The sequence below is a fragment of the Meriones unguiculatus genome, chromosome 3 (genome assembly GCF_030254825.1).
Source record: "Meriones unguiculatus strain TT.TT164.6M chromosome 3, Bangor_MerUng_6.1, whole genome shotgun sequence".
NCBI classification, from domain to species: Eukaryota; Metazoa; Chordata; class Mammalia; order Rodentia; family Muridae; genus Meriones; species Meriones unguiculatus.
In genome coordinates, this window is record NC_083351.1 from 38332884 (window position 1) to 38350389 (window position 17506).

General features: G+C 53.4%; 1 protein-coding gene across 5 annotated transcripts in view; it reads left to right on the plus strand.

Annotated features, from left to right (window-relative positions):
* Positions 1–4422: 4422 nt before the first annotated feature.
* Positions 4423–17506, plus strand: part of Nr4a3 (nuclear receptor subfamily 4 group A member 3) — a 40767-nt gene continuing 27683 nt past the window's right edge. For 2 of the 5 annotated variants that reach the window (XR_002476992.2, XM_021652846.2), the window contains exons 1-5: positions 4429–4994; positions 8097–8270; positions 10374–11329; positions 15141–15270; positions 15731–15903. Coding sequence is in view for 4 of the 5 variants with exons in the window: in XM_021652846.2 (XP_021508521.1) it covers positions 10376–11329; positions 15141–15270; positions 15731–15903 (1257 nt within the window). In the remaining variant the exon portion in view is untranslated. Of the gene's footprint in view, positions 4995–5266; positions 5445–6478; positions 6706–8096; positions 8271–10373; positions 11330–15140; positions 15271–15730; positions 15904–17506 lie in introns of those variants that run through there. The other 3 variants (XM_021652851.2, XM_060379883.1, XM_060379884.1) reach the window with 3 other exon arrangements.

Genomic DNA, 17506 nt, shown 5'->3' on the forward strand with positions numbered 1-17506 from the left:
AACTCAAAACTTATTTTCCTTAGATGACAAATCTGGCTTGCAATATCAGTGTGTGTGTGTGTGTGTGTTTCTGTATGTGTGTGTATGTGTGTGTATACAGTGCACAGGTGTGTATAGGGTGTATGCACACGACTGGGTACACACGCGTGTGGGCTCATGCCTCCCTCTGGAGCTCTCCATCTTATTCTCTTGAGATCGGGTCTCTCATGGAAGCAGAGTTTTTCTCTGCTTTGACTAGCCAACAGGCTTCTGGGATCCACATGTCCTGTGTGCCTGAGCTGCAGGCACAGAGCCGTGAATGCTTTTTAACATAGGTGCTGGAGATTCGAACCCTGATCTTCCTGCTTGCACGGCAACTGCTCTTACACACTGAGCCACCTCCCCAGCTCCTGGATTATTTTTTTTTCACCTTTCCTTATTTGTAACAGTAACCATTCTGTACACACTAGCAAAACAACAAGATTACAGGCATTCTTCTCAGAACAGTTTTTTTAAATATACTTTGCTAAAACAATTGCTTTATATTACACACACACCAAATTTCCTCAAATTCCTTATTTTATTTTGCATGAGAAATGTATCTCTTTTTTTTTCTTGCAGGCATATAAGAGCTACAAATACACAGCAAAATGAAATGGTTTTCTTACAAATCTATAATAATTTCTGTAAAGATAGTTTTTAACAGACTGGCTGTTTAAAAGGCAGAAATTGCTTTCTTTACTTTATGTGTACAAACTAGAACATGCATGGATGTCCTTTTTCCTAGAAAAAGGACTGAACTTGGAATGTTTTCATTATGCCACAGATTAAGGTACTTATCCTATTTGGTTTCTCAAAATGGATGATTTAGCTGCATCCAGTACTGAATTTCACTTAAAAATATTATAATAAAAAGTAATCTACATTTCTTTTTTTTAAAGCATTGCATGAGCCTCATAGAATATTATTTCCTTCTTGTAGTAAATCAAAGCTTTAAAATGCAGAAAAGAATAGATATGAACATATATTTAAAAAAATAACAGGAAATTTCTATTTGGTGCATGGAAAGAACTGTCTTTGTTTGGGGACCTTTGATTAAGCAGCGGGTATTTGATCTATAAGAGAGCCCTGTCACTGCTTACACTACTTTCCTCTTGAGTTTCAAAGACCTGTCAGTTATCAATAACCACTACAAACTCTCCAATGGTGAATCCGGCTTCCCACTCTTAGGAGCCCCAGCCGGGAACAGCAGCCTAGCTCATCCCAACTAAATAAGTGTGTGTGTGTGTGTGTGTGTGTGTGTGTGTGTGTGTGTGTGTGTGTGTGTTCACGCGCGCCAGGGTAAGTCCCAAACGCATACTCACTCAAAGACAAAATCTATACCTAGAGATTCCCAGCCAGCTAAGGGTGAAAGTTATTTTTTTAAGGCAAACAAGGATGATGGTTTCCCCTCCACTACCACCACCCGGGGGGGGGGGGGGGAGCGCTGTTTTCACACAGAGAGCCCTAAGTGTTAAGAGTGGGAGATGATCCTTCTTCAATTCAGGGGTGTCTATGATGTTGGGTTCTGTTATCAACACACATGCAAAGTGGTATTGCCGTGGATCTGGTAAATGTTCAGGCTCTCTGCTACAGCGACAGGGCAAACTTCAGTCTCAACCCAGGACCTCAGGACACTGGAAGCCCCCAGTTCACGTGAACAAAGTTAGTGAGTTTATAACAACCTGAGTAAGCAAGGACCTGTTACACATTAAGTTAGAAAGGGGAACGTATTCTGTAACTCCATGGAAAGATGTCACGTCGCCTAAAAACTGTACCTAATTTTAGGGTTGTTATTAGCGTGATCCCAGCCCTGCATGAGATTCTAAAGTGAAGGGGAATGGGAGGGGTGCAGAACACAGATGAAGTTTTTACAGCATGGAAATAAAAGTATTTTTAAACCTTAAGGGTGAAGAGTTAGGCAAGAAGTAATACGTGGAAAACTGTCAAGTGCTCGTCTACACACCCACCCACCAGATACCATCGCAGCCGGCTGGGGGAGTCTCCCTCTTCTTGCCTGACAGCTTCACTTTCTTTGAGGTCTGGAACTGGTGATCACACTGGTCCGTCATGGTATTTTCAGTTAACAAAGCGTTTACTCAAGAGGGGGAAAAAAGGCACAAAGGAGCGGGGCAGCTGCCGCTGCACCCATGATGCAAGAGCAGGCTGAGCCCCGGGCCGCCACCGCCGCCTCGACTCCTCCGTGACGTCCGGGATGGGTATCCCCGGCTCTCAGGAAGTGGTGGCCGCAGGCAGCTCCGCCTCCTCGCAAGTCAGGGCCGGCCGGGCGGGCCGGGTGGCGGGACCTCGCCGGGAGCTTCGCGGAACCCGGGGCGGGCGGACGGGGATCACCGCGCGCGCGCGCGCGCGCCCCCGCGCCTCCCTCCAGCCCCCTACCCTCGGCCCCCACGCCGCCCCGCACCAGACAGGAGTGGAGCCGAGCTACAAGATGGCGACTCCGCGGTCCGCCCTCCGGGGCAGAGCCGGGGCGCCCCTGAACGCGGGCGGGCGCGCGCGCTCCCGGGGCCCCACTAAAAATAGCCGGGAGCCGTCTATATTTGGTTCGCCGGATCCCGGCGCGGCCGCGCGCGCCCCGCCCCGCCCCGCCCCGCCCCGCGCCGCGCCGCGCCGCGCTGAATGGAGACGGGAGGGGGGCACCGAGGGGAACCTACTCCGCTATCTGCCGCGCGCGCCGCCGCCCGGGCCCGGCCAAGCGCCCGATTTAGTAACATCGCCTGCGTCAATCACGCGCCTCGCGTGCGTCAGCGCCGCGCGGCTCCAGGCCCCGCTCCCCCAACCCCCAGCCTCTGAATGGATACAATGTAGGAGCGCCCTCTTTCCTTCGGGGCGGGGATGGGAACGCACCCGCGGGCGGGGGGCTCGGCCGCTCCGGGCTGGGCCGGCTCCGCCCGCGTCCTCGCCCGGTCCTAGGGCACAGCAGCCTGCCGAAGTGAAAGTGGAGGCGGGGACGTCCGGAGACGCGTGACGCGCTTGTTTTGGTTTTGGTTTTTTTTTTTTTTTTTCGAGTCTCTGGTCCCAGCTCAGACCATCTCCGGTTCTGAAGCATGTGCTATGACAGGGGATCCTCTTCCCTCCCAAACCCCAACTTTGCCACCCACGCGCTCGAGTGCTGGGACAGGTCAGAAAAAAATGCCCTTTGGGATTCAGGCAGAGCGCTACAGACCGCGTCTGCCTGGTTGTTTCATTCAAACATTTCCTTCGTGAAAAAGTCACTCCCGAGGGAGGTGCTCCCACTTAGCAGCAACCCTTGCAACTAAGAGTTCTTAACTCGGTCACATTTTTGTTTTGTTTTGTTTTTGTTTTGCTTGTTTTTGTTTTCTGCAAGACGGTGACCCCTTCTCCAGGAAGAAATTGCTGTCCCTCCTAGGGTCTCCCAGGCTTTCTGCACACTTGGAGGACAAATGTGCCTCCGAAAGACCGCAGGAGGTCCCCCGGGGACAGGTCGAGGAAGCCTGTCGATTGGTCTTACAATCTTTCATTTTGAGAGCTGAGAGGCGAGGCGTCGGCAAGCCTCGGAGAAGTGAAAGCGCGAGTGGGGCTCCAGGTCGGACCCCGCTCCCGCGGGGAGGAGAGGCGAGGTGTGCAACAGCCAGGCTCGGCCAGCTGCTCAGCACGTGTGCTGTGTTTGTTTTATATAGTTTCTCGAGTAGCGCGCGCGGGATGTGCACTCCTCAGGATTAGAAAGTGTCCAGCAAAGAACCTCACACCCCAAAGTGTCAAGAAATAAAATATCGTCCCTGGAGCTGCATCCCAGTGCGAAAACACCAGCAACAGACAGGAGGGGGAGCAGGCAAACCAGCCTAGGCTCAGGGGGCCAGAGGGGTGTAAACAGCCTCCGGATCGCCGCACACGGTGAGCCGGCTGCACCTCGGGGACTCTTCTGGCTAGTGCCAGGCTCCCTCGGCAGCGACTGCCAGGTCACTCGGAGGAGCCGGCTGGCACAGCCTTCCCTCTCGGAAGAGCTGTCCTCTGCCTTACCCCCTCGAGCTGGCCCGGCGCCCCGAGGCAGCCTCGGAGACCAGCCAGCCGCGCTCCTCCAACGCTGCTCCACCCGGAGCCTGACAGCTGGGCGGGCCCGCCTGACCCGCCGAGGGCTCCGGTGGAGCGGCGCGCTGCCAGGCGGCTCGGTGCGCAGGGGGCGGCCCCGCCGAGCCCGGAAAGCCCGGGGGCCGCGGCTGCCACGGTGCGGCCGTGCGGAGGGCCGGGGTGGGGGTAGGGGGACGCGCACTCGCGCACACAGACACACACACGCACGCACAGACAGACACACAGACACAGACACACACGCGCACACACACACCCTCGCACACGCGGAACCGGCTGGGCCAGGGGAGGGAGGAGGAGGGTGACGTAGCGTCCCATGGCGTCACATTGACGTCTCGCATTCCAGGCACTCTATGGAGAGGCCGCTAGGGCTCTTGTGGCATAAATGACGTGCCGGGAGAGCGGACGAGCGCGCAGCCGGGAGAGCCGAGTCTCCTGCCTCCCGCCCCCCACCCCTCCGGCGCCCGCTCCTCCTCCGCTCCCCGCACGCCGACACGCTCGCCGCCGCTCGGCCACTCGCGCTCGCAGAGCCGCGCGCGCTCGCCCGCTCCGCACACACGCTCCGCTCTCGCCCGCGCGCTCACACCCCTCTCGCCCGGCGCCCTCGCCGGTGCCGCGCCGCAGCCGCAGCCGGACGCCCCTCCGGGGCTCGCTCGGCGGCGCCGACCCAGCCGGCGGCGGACGTGGGAGCTCGGCCGCGTCGTCCCCCCCGGGTGGCGGCGGCCGGAGACTGGACGCCGGCGGCAGCTCTCCCATGAGTTGGGATCGCAGCATCCCCCGCCAGCCGCTCCGCGCCCCCGCCAGCCGCCGGGCTCGGGCCCCGCAGCCCTTCCAGGACAGCGGCTGCCACTCTGCCCCCGCTCCGGATCTCTAGAAACTCGCTCTAAAGACGGAACCGCCACAGCACCCAAGTACGTACGCTCTGCCCGGTGGGAGTGGGGACTTACTCAAAAGTTGGCGCGCTGGGAAGCGTCGCTCCCGAAATTGACAACTTTGAGTGTGGGGCGCCTCCCCCCCCCCCCACGCCGCCTCCCCGCTCGGGCTTCGCTCGCCCAGCGGCCGGTGGGTTCCAGTCTGAAACTCCCCCCCCCCCCAGCCGGTCCTCACCCCCCTGTGGGGAGGGGGACTCTGGAGCTTGGGAGAGAGTCCTCTCCCCACCCGGAGAGGCGAAAAGCCTCTAACAAAGGGGAGGACCTGGGTCTGCGCGGCGGCGGCCCCGGCGTTGTAATTCTGGGTATTTCGGCTCCAGTTGTCATGGTAATGATGCTCTCGGCGGCGGCGGCGGCGGCGGAGTTGAAGCCCCGGTGATGAACGGCAGTAATTTTCCTGCCTTTTAAGTGGAACTGGAAATAGGGACTCTGGTGAGTCCGAGTTAATGTGCCTAATGGTGAAACGGAGCTGGTTGTCTGGGAGAGGGCTGGGGGGACGGGGCCTGGGCCGCGGCGGCCGGAGCGCGCCCGGGCGCCGGGGGAGCTCGGCGAGCAGGCCGTAATTGTAGGAATGCGGCTCATTGTATTGAAATGAGCCCGGGGCTCCGCTCGGCACGTCCGCCCGGCGTCGCCGGCTCGCCGCTTCGCGCTCTCCCCCACGGGGGTAATCGGCTGTAATTGCCGACTCTCGCGCCCCGACACGCGTGGGGACAGCGTGCCCTCTCCTCCGGGGCCCCGGCTGGTGTGGGAAAGGCTCGCGGTACTTTTCAGTGCGCTCTCTCGGAGAAGTTGCTCCAAGCGTTGGACTCCTGGTGGCAAGGAAAGTTCTGGGCGGCGAGCGGAGCCGAGCGGAGCAGCGCGGCCGGGCGGGCGAGCGGGCGCGCAAGGGCTCCTCCCGGACCCGCTGGGAGGCTTCGGCGGCCCGGAGGCAGCTCGCGGCCGCGGGCCCCCCGGGTTCCAGGCCCGGTCCCGGAGGGGGCCTTTTGTTCGTGCGCCCGGGTCCTCCCGAGGGGAGAGCGGCGGGGAGCGTGCTCGCCGGCCCCGCGGACGCTCGGGGTGCTGGGGGAGAGGCTACCGGGCTCGGGGCATTCGTCCCCTCGCTCTTCCGATCCGGAGGTTCTTTTCCAACCACCGGGGAGTGCTTCTCCAGCCCGGAGCTGGGGAAAGAGACGCTGCCCGGCGCGCGTGCCGAGCACAATGAATGGGACGACTTTAGTGGAGTTGTCCTAAGCGAACCAGATGCGCGTAACGTCAGCGCCGAAGGACCCCGGGGCCACGGCGCCCGCCCACCCGCCCGCCACGAGCCCCCACGCCCCCCGGGAGTCGGCGCTGGCCCGCGGGGCTTCTCCCCCGGGTCTGCCTCGCTCCCTCTGTCTTTCTGAGAATCTGGCCCAGTCGGCCGGCCCCTCCGCCTCTCCCGCCCCCGCGCGGCCTCCGCCCCCGCTCCCAGGGGCTGGAAACTCCGCTGAGGAGCCCGGGTCACAATGGTGTGTTTCACGGTTTCCTCCACACGCTTCGCCACGGGGAGGGGAGCCCGGGGGTGTTCCCTTCGTCTGCCCCCGAGGAAGAAAGGGGCTTTGACAGAGGTGGTTATTTCTTCCTAATTTACAACCCCGAGGCTCTGCGCTCCCGGCCCTAGCGGACACGAGCCGGAGCGACGGAACGTGTTTCCAGGCTCAGAGGCTTTGCCTAGGTAACCGGCCGGTCGGGGGGCGGAGGGAGCGACGGGGTGCTGGGCCGGGCGGAGGGGTGGGGAGGCGCGACCCCCGCCCACCCGAGTTCGAGGCCGCCCCTTAGAGAGAGAGAGAGAGACCACTCCTGAAAGGCTGGGGGCAGGGAAGCCAGCAGACGAGGGGGTGGCGCCGCTGGAGGACCCCCTCCTTTGAAGGTGCGCGGGGGGGGGGGGGGGGGCGAGGAGCACATGCTCCAGCTGTGGAAAGATCCGCCGGTGCCGGCGCTTCGGCAAGCGCGAGGTTTCCGTCGGGCCGGGGACCGCGAGGGAATCCCCCAGTTCCTGGCCGTCGAGAATTTCCTAGACCTGGGGAATCCGAGCCCCTTCCTCTCCGCAAGCAGACTCGGGGTGCGGGAGTGGCGGGAGAGGAGGCCTACCCCAGCCTTGGGTCCAGCGCTCCCCAGAGGTCTGTGGGTTAGTCGAGGATCCGGTTGCCCCCCTGTGGTGGGGCACGTCCCTGACCTTTGATCTGCGCCCACCCCGGGCCAAGGGGGCGCTCTACGCCGGAATTAGGGGCGGCGGGAGCCCTCCTCCCCGCCAGCCAAGCTGCGCTTCCAGCTACAAAGTTTCACTCTGCTTCGCCCGGGCGCCGCTCTGGGCGTCCTCCGGAATGCACCCCCTCCGAGCCACCCGGTGGCCCGGACCCTGCAGCCGTCCACCCTCGGGGACACCGCCCGCTGAGTGCGGGGACCTCCCTCGGCCCGCCGCGGCCGCCAGCTCAGGCCTTTTCCCTCCCGCCCTTCTGTTTGCTTGACCCCTGGCCCTCCGAACTCCCGGCTAATGGTAGGGAAGCGCCATTAGCATTTAGAATGAAAAGCACAGACTTTGTTAATTCCTCCGGGCATTCACGCATTCGTTCCGGACCTTGTGCATTTCCTACACGGCGTGTAAAATTTGTGTTTGGGGAGTGGGGGCTGTCGGAGTTGAAAAATGGCTATTTTTTCTGCGTTCTCACTGGCACGGCCCCCTGCCCCAAATTCGGGCCACGTTCGTTCCTCCAGTGTTCCCCTTACTTCGGTCTCCCTGACTTCGCAAGCCGAGAACGAACAGCGGGCGTAAAAGGATCAGTTTCTGGGCGACGACCGGCTACGGGGCTCTTTAGCATCCGATCGCATACTACAAAAGGGCCGTGAGCTCAGTGGGTGCCAGCCTCATACCTTCAGCACCCCCGGGGCAACGAGACGCCTCTTGCCCTCAGTGAGCCCTCAGCACTTTCCCTTAACCTTGCGATAGTTCTTCGTAATGATCTACACATCTCTACAGGTCCCCCGTCCCCATCCCATTCACCCAGCCCTGGGGATGACCCAGCCTAGGCTCACTCCAATCTCTGCCCCCTCTCTCGGTGCCTGCAGAGCCCACTGTGGGAGAGCGCAGCCCGACCAGCCCGGGCGCCGAGCCTGGACCCTCCACAGAGCGGGGCAGCACCGCGGCTGCTGCATCTAACCCGACGCCCCCGCCTCCTACCCTCTCAGCATCCGCTGGAGAGACCCCCAGCCCCACCATTCAGCGCGCAAGATACCCTCCAGGTAGGTCTGAAGCCCTCCTGCCTCCTGCGCACGGGGGAAATGGGCGGGGAAATCAACACCCAGCGGGCACTCTGACCAACCTGTCCAGTGCCAGCGCAAGGCTGCTGGCCCCGCATGTCACGGCACAGGTGGCATCCTGGCACAGCTTTGCTGTTTGCCACACCCCTGCTGTTTGTCGCTACCAGTCGGAGCAGGGAGATCACACCAAGCACGTCTCCAAATTACGTTTTCTAAGAAGAAGAGCAAATACTCCAAGAGATTAGGATATGTTATGCTTTTAATGGCTTTATTTTTGTCCTTTTATATCTAATATATTCATTTAAGGAATCACTTGGGGAGAGAGGGGACATTTTTATTGATCTAAAACCTAAATCACGTGGGGTGCAGGAGTTTGGATGGTTGAGGCTCAGAGGCAAAGGTAAACCCATGTGAGCTACAGACAGGAGTGAATGTAAAGGCCTCAGGTTTGGTTTGTACCACCCCTCTTATAATTGTGAGAGTCAGGCCTATGCAGGCACCAAAGATACACAGACACGCTTACCCTCCTGCTGGAGGCCTCAGAAAGACAAAGAGCCGCAGGAAGAGCACAGCAAGGAGGTTCTGAGAGATCCTTAGAGGTGAGGCGGGCCGGGAGAGTGAAAAGGCCAGGCTGCATGTTCCTTCTTTTAAACAGTCAGCGTCCCTTTCCTCCCAAGAACTATCCGCCAAGATAAGGAGTCCCTTAACTCCAAGCTAGCCCTTAAGGCCAGCAGGCATGAGCTGGCCACTCTTCAACCCTGCTTCTTTCAACAGGCCCTCACCACCTTTTTCAAGTCAAGGTTCCATCCCCTGCACGCATGACTCAATTAGATTTGGAAATGTGGGTAAGAGAGAGATGTCAAAGGAAATGTGAAACACACTCACTTTTCTGTTAATCACACCTTCGCACCACACCCTCCAAGAAGCTGAGCACCTGGGTTTCCTCGGAAAAACCAACCACCAGGAACTCCCCCATGTTACCACTCTGATTTAGCCATAAAAATAAAAGGAAATTTATTAAAAAAAAAAAAAAAAAGTCATCCACTAAAGCCAGTAACCCTGAGGGCCCCCTTAACTCTGAATATACAAGCACCTCGGATACCAGCTGCATGAGGGCTCAGCCTAGGCAGACTGGCAGAGAGACTGCATCTGCTTTGAAAGTGCTTTCTTCTTTTCCCCTCACCGTGAGAAAATACCTAGCCTAACGTGCCTGTTAGAAGAGCTGCTAACTGTTGTTACAAAACAGCTTTAATCTTCCCAGGTCAGGATATCGTATTAGTCAGAACTGGGGAGTGTGTATACACACGCATCTGCACACACACAGTGTAGCAGCGAGTGGGGTTGATGGGTGTGCTGTGTTACAGCTGATCTTTTTCTTTGCAGATGGCACCAACTCCCCCGAGTCCATTTCCTGGGCCTACGTGCCCACCTCACCACTTAAGCTGGCTGAAGTCATCAGTAGGGGTCCGGTTTGTGCAGGCTGCTAATCCTGTTTGGAGAAGTGGGTGGGAAGCAGCGACCACACTTGTGTGGGCAGCCTCGGTTGGCACCCAGAAAATGTTAGCGTGTCACTGCCTCCCTTGTCCCACACAGGACATCTTTTCTCACTAACTCATGGGCTTACAGATCAATGTGCTTATGTCTCAGGGAACCGATGGCTTCCTTCTCCCCAGATTAACCAGCAAGACATTTACTTCCTTTCCCTTGGTCCTCCCTGTGGCTAGGGAGACCATTCCACCATTGGTTTTTAGGACTTGAACTTTTTTTTTTTTTTTTTTTTTTTTTTTTTTAAATTCTCTGGGCTTATGAGGGAAAGCATTTGGTATCCAGATCTGATGAGCAGAGCAAGGAAAGGAACGGGTGTAGTCAGCCCCAGGAGGTCAGTTTTTATCGCTCCTGTGGCCCTTTGGTCAGTCAGGGACCCAGCTGTCTTCCACCGTGAGGAAGCAGGCAAGCTAGGGGCATTCAGTCTGCCAGCAGGTGGGAGAAGACTCCACTTCCTGTGCCTCCTGAATTCCAGATCAGTGAATCCGGCTGGCAAAGGAGTGTCCACTGGCTCCTGAGTCCCTTTCTCTGTCCCTGCAGATATGCCCTGCGTGCAAGCCCAATATAGCCCTTCGCCTCCGGGGTCCACTTACGCCACGCAGACTTATGGCTCGGAGTACAGCACAGAAATCATGAACCCCGACTACACCAAGCTGACCATGGACCTCGGCAGCACGGGGATCATGGCCACCGCCACGACATCCCTGCCCAGCTTCAGCACCTTCATGGAGGGCTACCCCAGCAGCTGCGAACTCAAACCCTCCTGCCTGTACCAAATGCCGCCTTCCGGGCCCCGGCCTTTGATCAAGATGGAAGAGGGCCGCGAGCATGGCTACCACCACCACCACCACCACCACCACCATCACCATCACCACCAGCAGCAGCAGCAACCGTCCATTCCTCCTCCCTCGGGCCCCGAGGACGAGGTACTGCCCAGCACCTCGATGTACTTCAAGCAGTCTCCGCCGTCCACGCCGACCACACCAGGCTTCCCCCCTCAGGCGGGGGCGCTGTGGGACGACGAGCTTCCCTCGGCGCCCGGCTGCATCGCCCCGGGGACGCTGCTGGACCCGCAGATGAAGGCGGTGCCCCCGATGGCCGCCGCGCGCTTCCCGCTCTTCTTCAAACCCTCTCCGCCCCACCCCCCCGCGCCCAGCCCAGCCGGAGGCCACCACCTCGGCTACGACCCCGCCGCCGCGGCCGCGCTCAGCCTGCCCCTCGGAGCCGCGGCCGCCGCGGGCAGCCAAGCTGCGGCGCTCGAGGGCCACCCCTACGGGCTCCCGCTGGCCAAGAGGACGGCCACGCTGACCTTCCCGCCGCTGGGCCTCACCGCCTCCCCCACCGCGTCCAGCCTCCTGGGAGAGAGCCCCAGCCTGCCGTCGCCCCCCAACAGAGGCTCCTCGTCGGGCGAGGGCATGTGTGCGGTGTGCGGGGACAACGCTGCCTGCCAGCACTACGGGGTGCGCACCTGCGAGGGCTGCAAGGGCTTCTTCAAGGTGAGAGCGAGCCTCTTGCAGGCGCTTCTACGCCCGCGGCCAGGGCCCTTGCTGGGGTGCCTGAGTGGCTGTAGCCACATCCTTGCCCCTGCCAGTGTGAAAGCTACAATCCCACACACCGCGCCTCTCGATTCCCAGGCCTAGAACTTCAGAGCCATTTTTTCCCAGGGTTTTTTCTAACTTGAAGTTTCTGCACAAGCTGCCTATGAACTTGAGGGGTCTACCCCAAACTCCTGGCCTGGTATTGCTTCTGAGCCTTTCTTTCCTTCTTTTCTTTCTCTTTCTTTTCTTCTTTCCTTCCTTCCTTTCCTTTCCTTTCCTTTCCTTTCCTTTCCATTCCATTCCATTCCATTCCTCTCTCTCTCTCTTTTTCTGAACAGGGGCTTCTGCAAATTCTCAAAAGGACCTAAACTTCAACAACGTCCAAACGTCATCATCCCTCCCATGGGCACCCAGAGAATGAGAAAATAGCGCCTGCATGGCAGGCCTGGGCATTTGTGTCTCAGTCTTCACAGGAAGGGCTGTGGGTCTAGAATTAGGCAGACTTAAGGTTGAATTTTGGTCACTCTAGCTGTTTTTATTCTGCATGCTTTGAAGATAGATGATAGTTATCATTGTTTCTTAGAGGAGAAAATGGAGATTGAGAGAGGTCATTCAGCTGCCACAGAACTCACACTCCACCTCACAGTGGAGACACGAGATCAACTCATATACATGAGCTCCCAAGATGCCTCACTGTCATAGCGCTGCAGTGGCAGAATAGAGGATAAGTGGCTAGAGGCAGCTTAGGACAGATTAGTCCATAGAAGGGTAGAAGGTACCCTTGTCAATCCACCCTGACTCTAGGAACTGTGGCCTCCCTGCATCTGTACACACACAGTACTCACCTTGCATGCTCTCACAGACACAGTGGGGACCTTTACAGTGAGAGCCTCATCAGCCTCCCCATACTTATCAGCAAAGAAACTGCACCCTGGAGAAGTACCCTTGGGGCAGGCTTGTGCGGTGATGTGACTAGTGTATGGGATAGGAAGAGCTGGCTTCTCTTGACTCTAGAGTTCCATAGTCTTTCCACCCCTGGTGCATGGGGGGGGGGGGGCGGGGGGAGGTCAACTTACTTATTCTTTTGTTGTTCTTTCTTTTGTCACTGAGTCTCAGAAGATGGTTCTGGACATTTCTGTGCCATTGTGTGCACACCCTACTTACTGATACTTCAAGCACACACAGACCCACACACATGACATAGGTGAGGTGGGATGCTGCCTGAGTGATGAGGACTTGGGAGGCAAATAGAGTATGTTTAGGAGGATGCTGGAATCACCTGGAGGATTCAAATAGGAATCCTAACTTGTCACCTCCAGTTTATAACACTGGACATAAGCCTTCTATCCAGATCTTAGTTTCCCAACCAGTGGCTCAAACCCACAGAAAGACGATATTAAATAAGATATCAACATACAAAAGCACTTCCTGGTCTTTAGGAGCCACAAAACTAGTTATTATTGAATGAAAACTCTAAGGCATAATATATATGACAGTTTTCGAGTCTGTAATTAGACATGCAAACGAACAGGAAGTTGTTTTTGATGTGACAGTTGTTACCACATCACTCATGGAATTGTCTAGGTAAATGAAAGGATGCTTGGATGAAGATGTTGCCACGTTCCGTGCCCCACAGATGCACAGGCTTATGGTGTGTTAAGGGTAGAACTTCCTTTTGATAAGCCACCTAGGTTAGCCTTTGTTTCCCCCCTCAGTTTTAGGGGCTGAACCTGGGGCTCCGTGCCCCCTAGGCAGGTGCTCTGTGACTGAGCTAGTCCCCAACCTTGGGTTAGCCCCCCCTCTTTTCTTCCTTTCTTCCTCTCCAGTTATGCAAGGTTTCCCAAAGTGCTTCCACGTGACTACCTCCCTTTAGCAGGTCTGAGTTTTATAACATTTCAGTGGAAGTGCTGAAGGGCAATAAATGTCCAGCAGGAAGGGAGAGAGGAAAGACACTCCGGGAAGAGATGAATGGAAACCCCACAGTAGAACTGCCCCTAAGCCACGGAGAACTTACCACAACATGAGAGTGTAACGCCCCACGTCTGGAAATGTGCAGTAACCTTTCCCCAGCAACTTCCCTTTTCTTCAGCATTCCCTTGAAAATAGATCTATACTTGAAAGGGTGGGGGCAGGCCCGGGTAGGACCACCCCACAGATCTGTTAATTAAGGGAACTGGAGCCGGATTTACCCAGTGGCTTTCTACCATTAAATTGAATTCTTTAAAAATGTGACGTGAAGTGCAGTTAATGATGGGAATTCAGTGATTGGCCTGTAACGATCTCTGTCCTTACACAAATGTGGGGACGGCTTCGGGATGTTGGGAAAATGTACACCCGCAGCAAAATGCCACAGACACTTAATCGGCACAGTGCCTTGGGGATAATGGCAGGAAGGGTGCTACATTGTATGGGCATATTCTGTGAAGGAGAGCTTCAGTCAAAGGCTGCTATCAGCACAGACTGCTGAGAATGGGGATGCGGAGACTCAGAAGTCTTTCCCGCTTTTTAAACCCTGCAGCTATACCTCAGACTTGATACAGGTTGGCTTTGTCGCATCTGCGCCCATTTCCCTTAGGCAAAAATGAAAAGGTGACAGGGTAAAACGTAATGTGGGAAGTAAGAAGAGCGGAAAGTAAAGGCCAAAAGTAAAACTAGAATTTTGAACCCAAAACAGATCACTAAGCACAGGTTTCCTAAACTTCATTGAAAACACAGCGCAGATTTCCCAAATAAATTCCAGGGTTCTGCAATGGGTGGGGCTGTGTGGACTCAGGTCCTTTCGGAACACTTCATACTAAGTGTTAAAAATGCAACCATTTGCACAAAGGTTTTCATAGTTTTTTTCAAGCATTATTTTACATTTAAAGTATAAGAGATGTTTAACTACTGCCCCATGTGTTATTTCAAAATTCTATATGATTCAGAAAAATGTGATATTATTTTTATCCGCAACATCAAGTTTTATTATGTGTCTTTGATAATGTGGTTCTTTTTACTGTAATAGCAGTCATTTATGAAATACTGGGGTGTATATAGCTTTCATATTTCTTTCCTTCTCTTATTCTTACTTGGGTTTTCTTTAATGGATATGATAGTGATTTATCTTTCCAACTTTAAGAATTTTGCTTTCCGAAGTCAGAAATGGCCAGTTTATCACATGTATACTTTAAAGATAAAATGAACTAAGTAGTACAATCAGGTGGATTTATTTTTTAATTGAAACATGATTTCCTATATGTCTTAGAATGAAAACCCTATTTTCCATAGATTTTAACAAGAAAAACTTTTATTTTACTCTGTATGGTTTCATCCCTATTGAGTAACAAAACCAGTTATTGTGATATCTGGCTTATAATAGTGACACCGTACATAGCACAGCCCAGATAATTCTGATTTTATTTTAATAAGGTCAGTGGTAATCAGGGGAGTAGAACAAGTAGAAAATTGTTCCCAAGGGGATATTAAAAGTGGAGATAATCTAATCCTCTGAGGTGCGGTATGTTGACCTGGTAATTTCAGATATGATTTTATCATTCAGAGTTGGGAGCCTCCTGAGACTAGCTTCAGAACAACCCAAGATGATTTTCACTGTCAGCCAGGAACACTAATAAAATTGTTTTTCCTGCAGGCTAGCGTGTTAGGAAATTAAATTTATCTAATTATACAAATTGCACTGTCACTTTTCACATTGTAATTAAAATACATCTTGTCAGGTCTTGCCTCTTTCCAGAAACTATTAGTTGACTATCTCTGTGTTGTATTTTCTCAGAGGACGGTGCAGAAAAATGCAAAATATGTTTGCCTGGCAAATAAAAACTGCCCAGTAGACAAGAGACGTCGAAATCGATGTCAGTACTGCAGATTTCAGAAGTGTCTCAGTGTCGGGATGGTTAAGGAAGGTAAGAGCATATGCTTTCATCTGGTTTGCTTATGCGTATCCTCCGTAAAAATCTGCTAATATTTACACCGAAGCAGCAAATTTCCTGAGTGTTTCTTTCTTTCAAACATTTTCTTTTTAGTGATATTTATATTTACACTAAAGTAACACTGAGGAGTGCTTATTCTAAATTCTAAAAAAAAAAAAAATCAAAATTTAAAAAAGCCATTGTTCTATTTGAGGAGGTTTATCAGAGCTAACTTGTCACCAAGTGTAAGTATGGGATCGCTTTTTTTTTTTTCTGATTATTTCAACTCTCACTCAATCACTGGTCAGCATTATTCCAAACTTAACCCTGCTTTGAAATGGTGGATCTCATTCATCATTGCCAAGCTCTAATGTGTTGGGATTCCTCTTCGTGATTCATGCCCATTCCCAATGTGATCTTTAAACATTGTTTTTTTCTCTCTGTGTCTCATCAGTTGTGCGTACAGATAGTTTGAAAGGGAGGAGAGGTCGGCTGCCTTCCAAACCAAAGAGCCCAGTTCAGCAGGAGCCCTCGCAGCCTTCCCCACCGTCGCCTCCGATCTGTATGATGAATGCCCTCGTCCGAGCTTTAACAGATGCCACGCCCAGAGATCTTGATTATTCCAGAGTAAGTCTGACGAATGTCTTTGAATGATTATGATTCCATTCATGATACTAGTAACAAGAGTGAACTGAATGAGTGTGCCTGACACCGTGCTAGTCAGTTTTCTACCTTTTCTATAGTTCTCATTTCATTTAGCAATTAGTACATCCACGATACCAAATAACGTTTGCCTTATTGAATCTCTAAATGCCTTTAAAAAAATGACCTGTGACAGGGCTACACTTGTCACACCTGTGGTTGCAGAATTCCTGGTGGTGCCAATGAAAAGCTGCACAGGTGAACTGTAATTTGTAGGTTTGGGGTCTTGGTTTTGTTTCGTTTTTTGATCTTTAGAAACTGTGGCTATTGTGTTTTTCACATGTGATCAAACCCTCTGGGTGAGCCTCGTCTTGTCCTTTAACAGTCCACCCCATTTTATCCTCATTGATCAACTTGTTGCTTATTTGGGGGTGGGGGGATCAGACAACAGCAAGGAGCAAGCCCTGGCCTTGGCATCGGGGGCATCAGAAAGAATGGCATGGAATGCTGTCCTTTCTGCTCCTGCCTGTGTCACCTGGCCCTGTGCTTGGCTTTCCTCTCCCTGCAACAGAAATGATTGCCATATTTAACACCAGAGCAGGGTTTGCACATCAGTCACAGAGTGACAAAACCATTTTGAAAACATAAATGATTTACCAGTGTTGTTATTTTAGTCAACCAAGACATTAACATTTTAATTTCACATAGGATATCATTTAAAACAAAATTTCCTGTATGAAGTCGGCAAATTTCCCTAAATCTGAATGGCACTGAGAAGGGTGATGAAAGGAGGTTTCTGAGAAAAGTTACGAACATTTTAAGGACATTTTTATAGGACTTTGAAAAGCAGAGTTCTAGTAAAATGCAGTCTTAATACAGATGGAAGAGGAGGAAAAAAGCAATCCTAGTTACTGAATAATTCTTCATTGTTAAATGTTGTATCACACTGTCTCATCGAAGCCTTGAAATAGCTATGAGCTCTAAGGGGCATTACTTCCACTTGAAGACAAGCATGCTTAGAAACACAAATGAAGAGAGGTTGGTGTAGAGGTCTCCCATTGGTTGATCTGATTGCCTTCCCCATGGCTAATTCAGCGTTTCTGGCGTCTGGGTGAAAGTCTGGCAAAGAACAGGAGTATGCCTTTGCTACGTGGCCTCGTTTTGGTTTGCAGTGTTGACAGAAATTAAGGGTGTACCTGCTGAAATCCTCTTGCCTTCCTCCCTACCCTCATCCTAGGCAGCAAAGCCCTCTCTACACCTGGTCACAAGATTGCCTATAAGTAGCATGGTAGATCCTTAACACCAAAGGTTGAGGACTCTTATTCTGATTGTAAGTAGCATCTCTTGAAAGTCAAACCTCAAATAGTATAATAGCATAAAAAATAATGCACTGACTAAGGGATCAGGCTTTGAAAGCAGGCAAGTCTAGATGAAAATCCCAATGCCAGCATATACTACCTGGATGACCTTGAGAAACTGATTTTTTTAATCTCTTGGTTTCCGCATCTTTGTTACCTGATAATATCTGTTTCCCAGGATTGTTTGTGAGGATTAAATATGATGGCATTTGTCAAAACTTCAGCCTGGT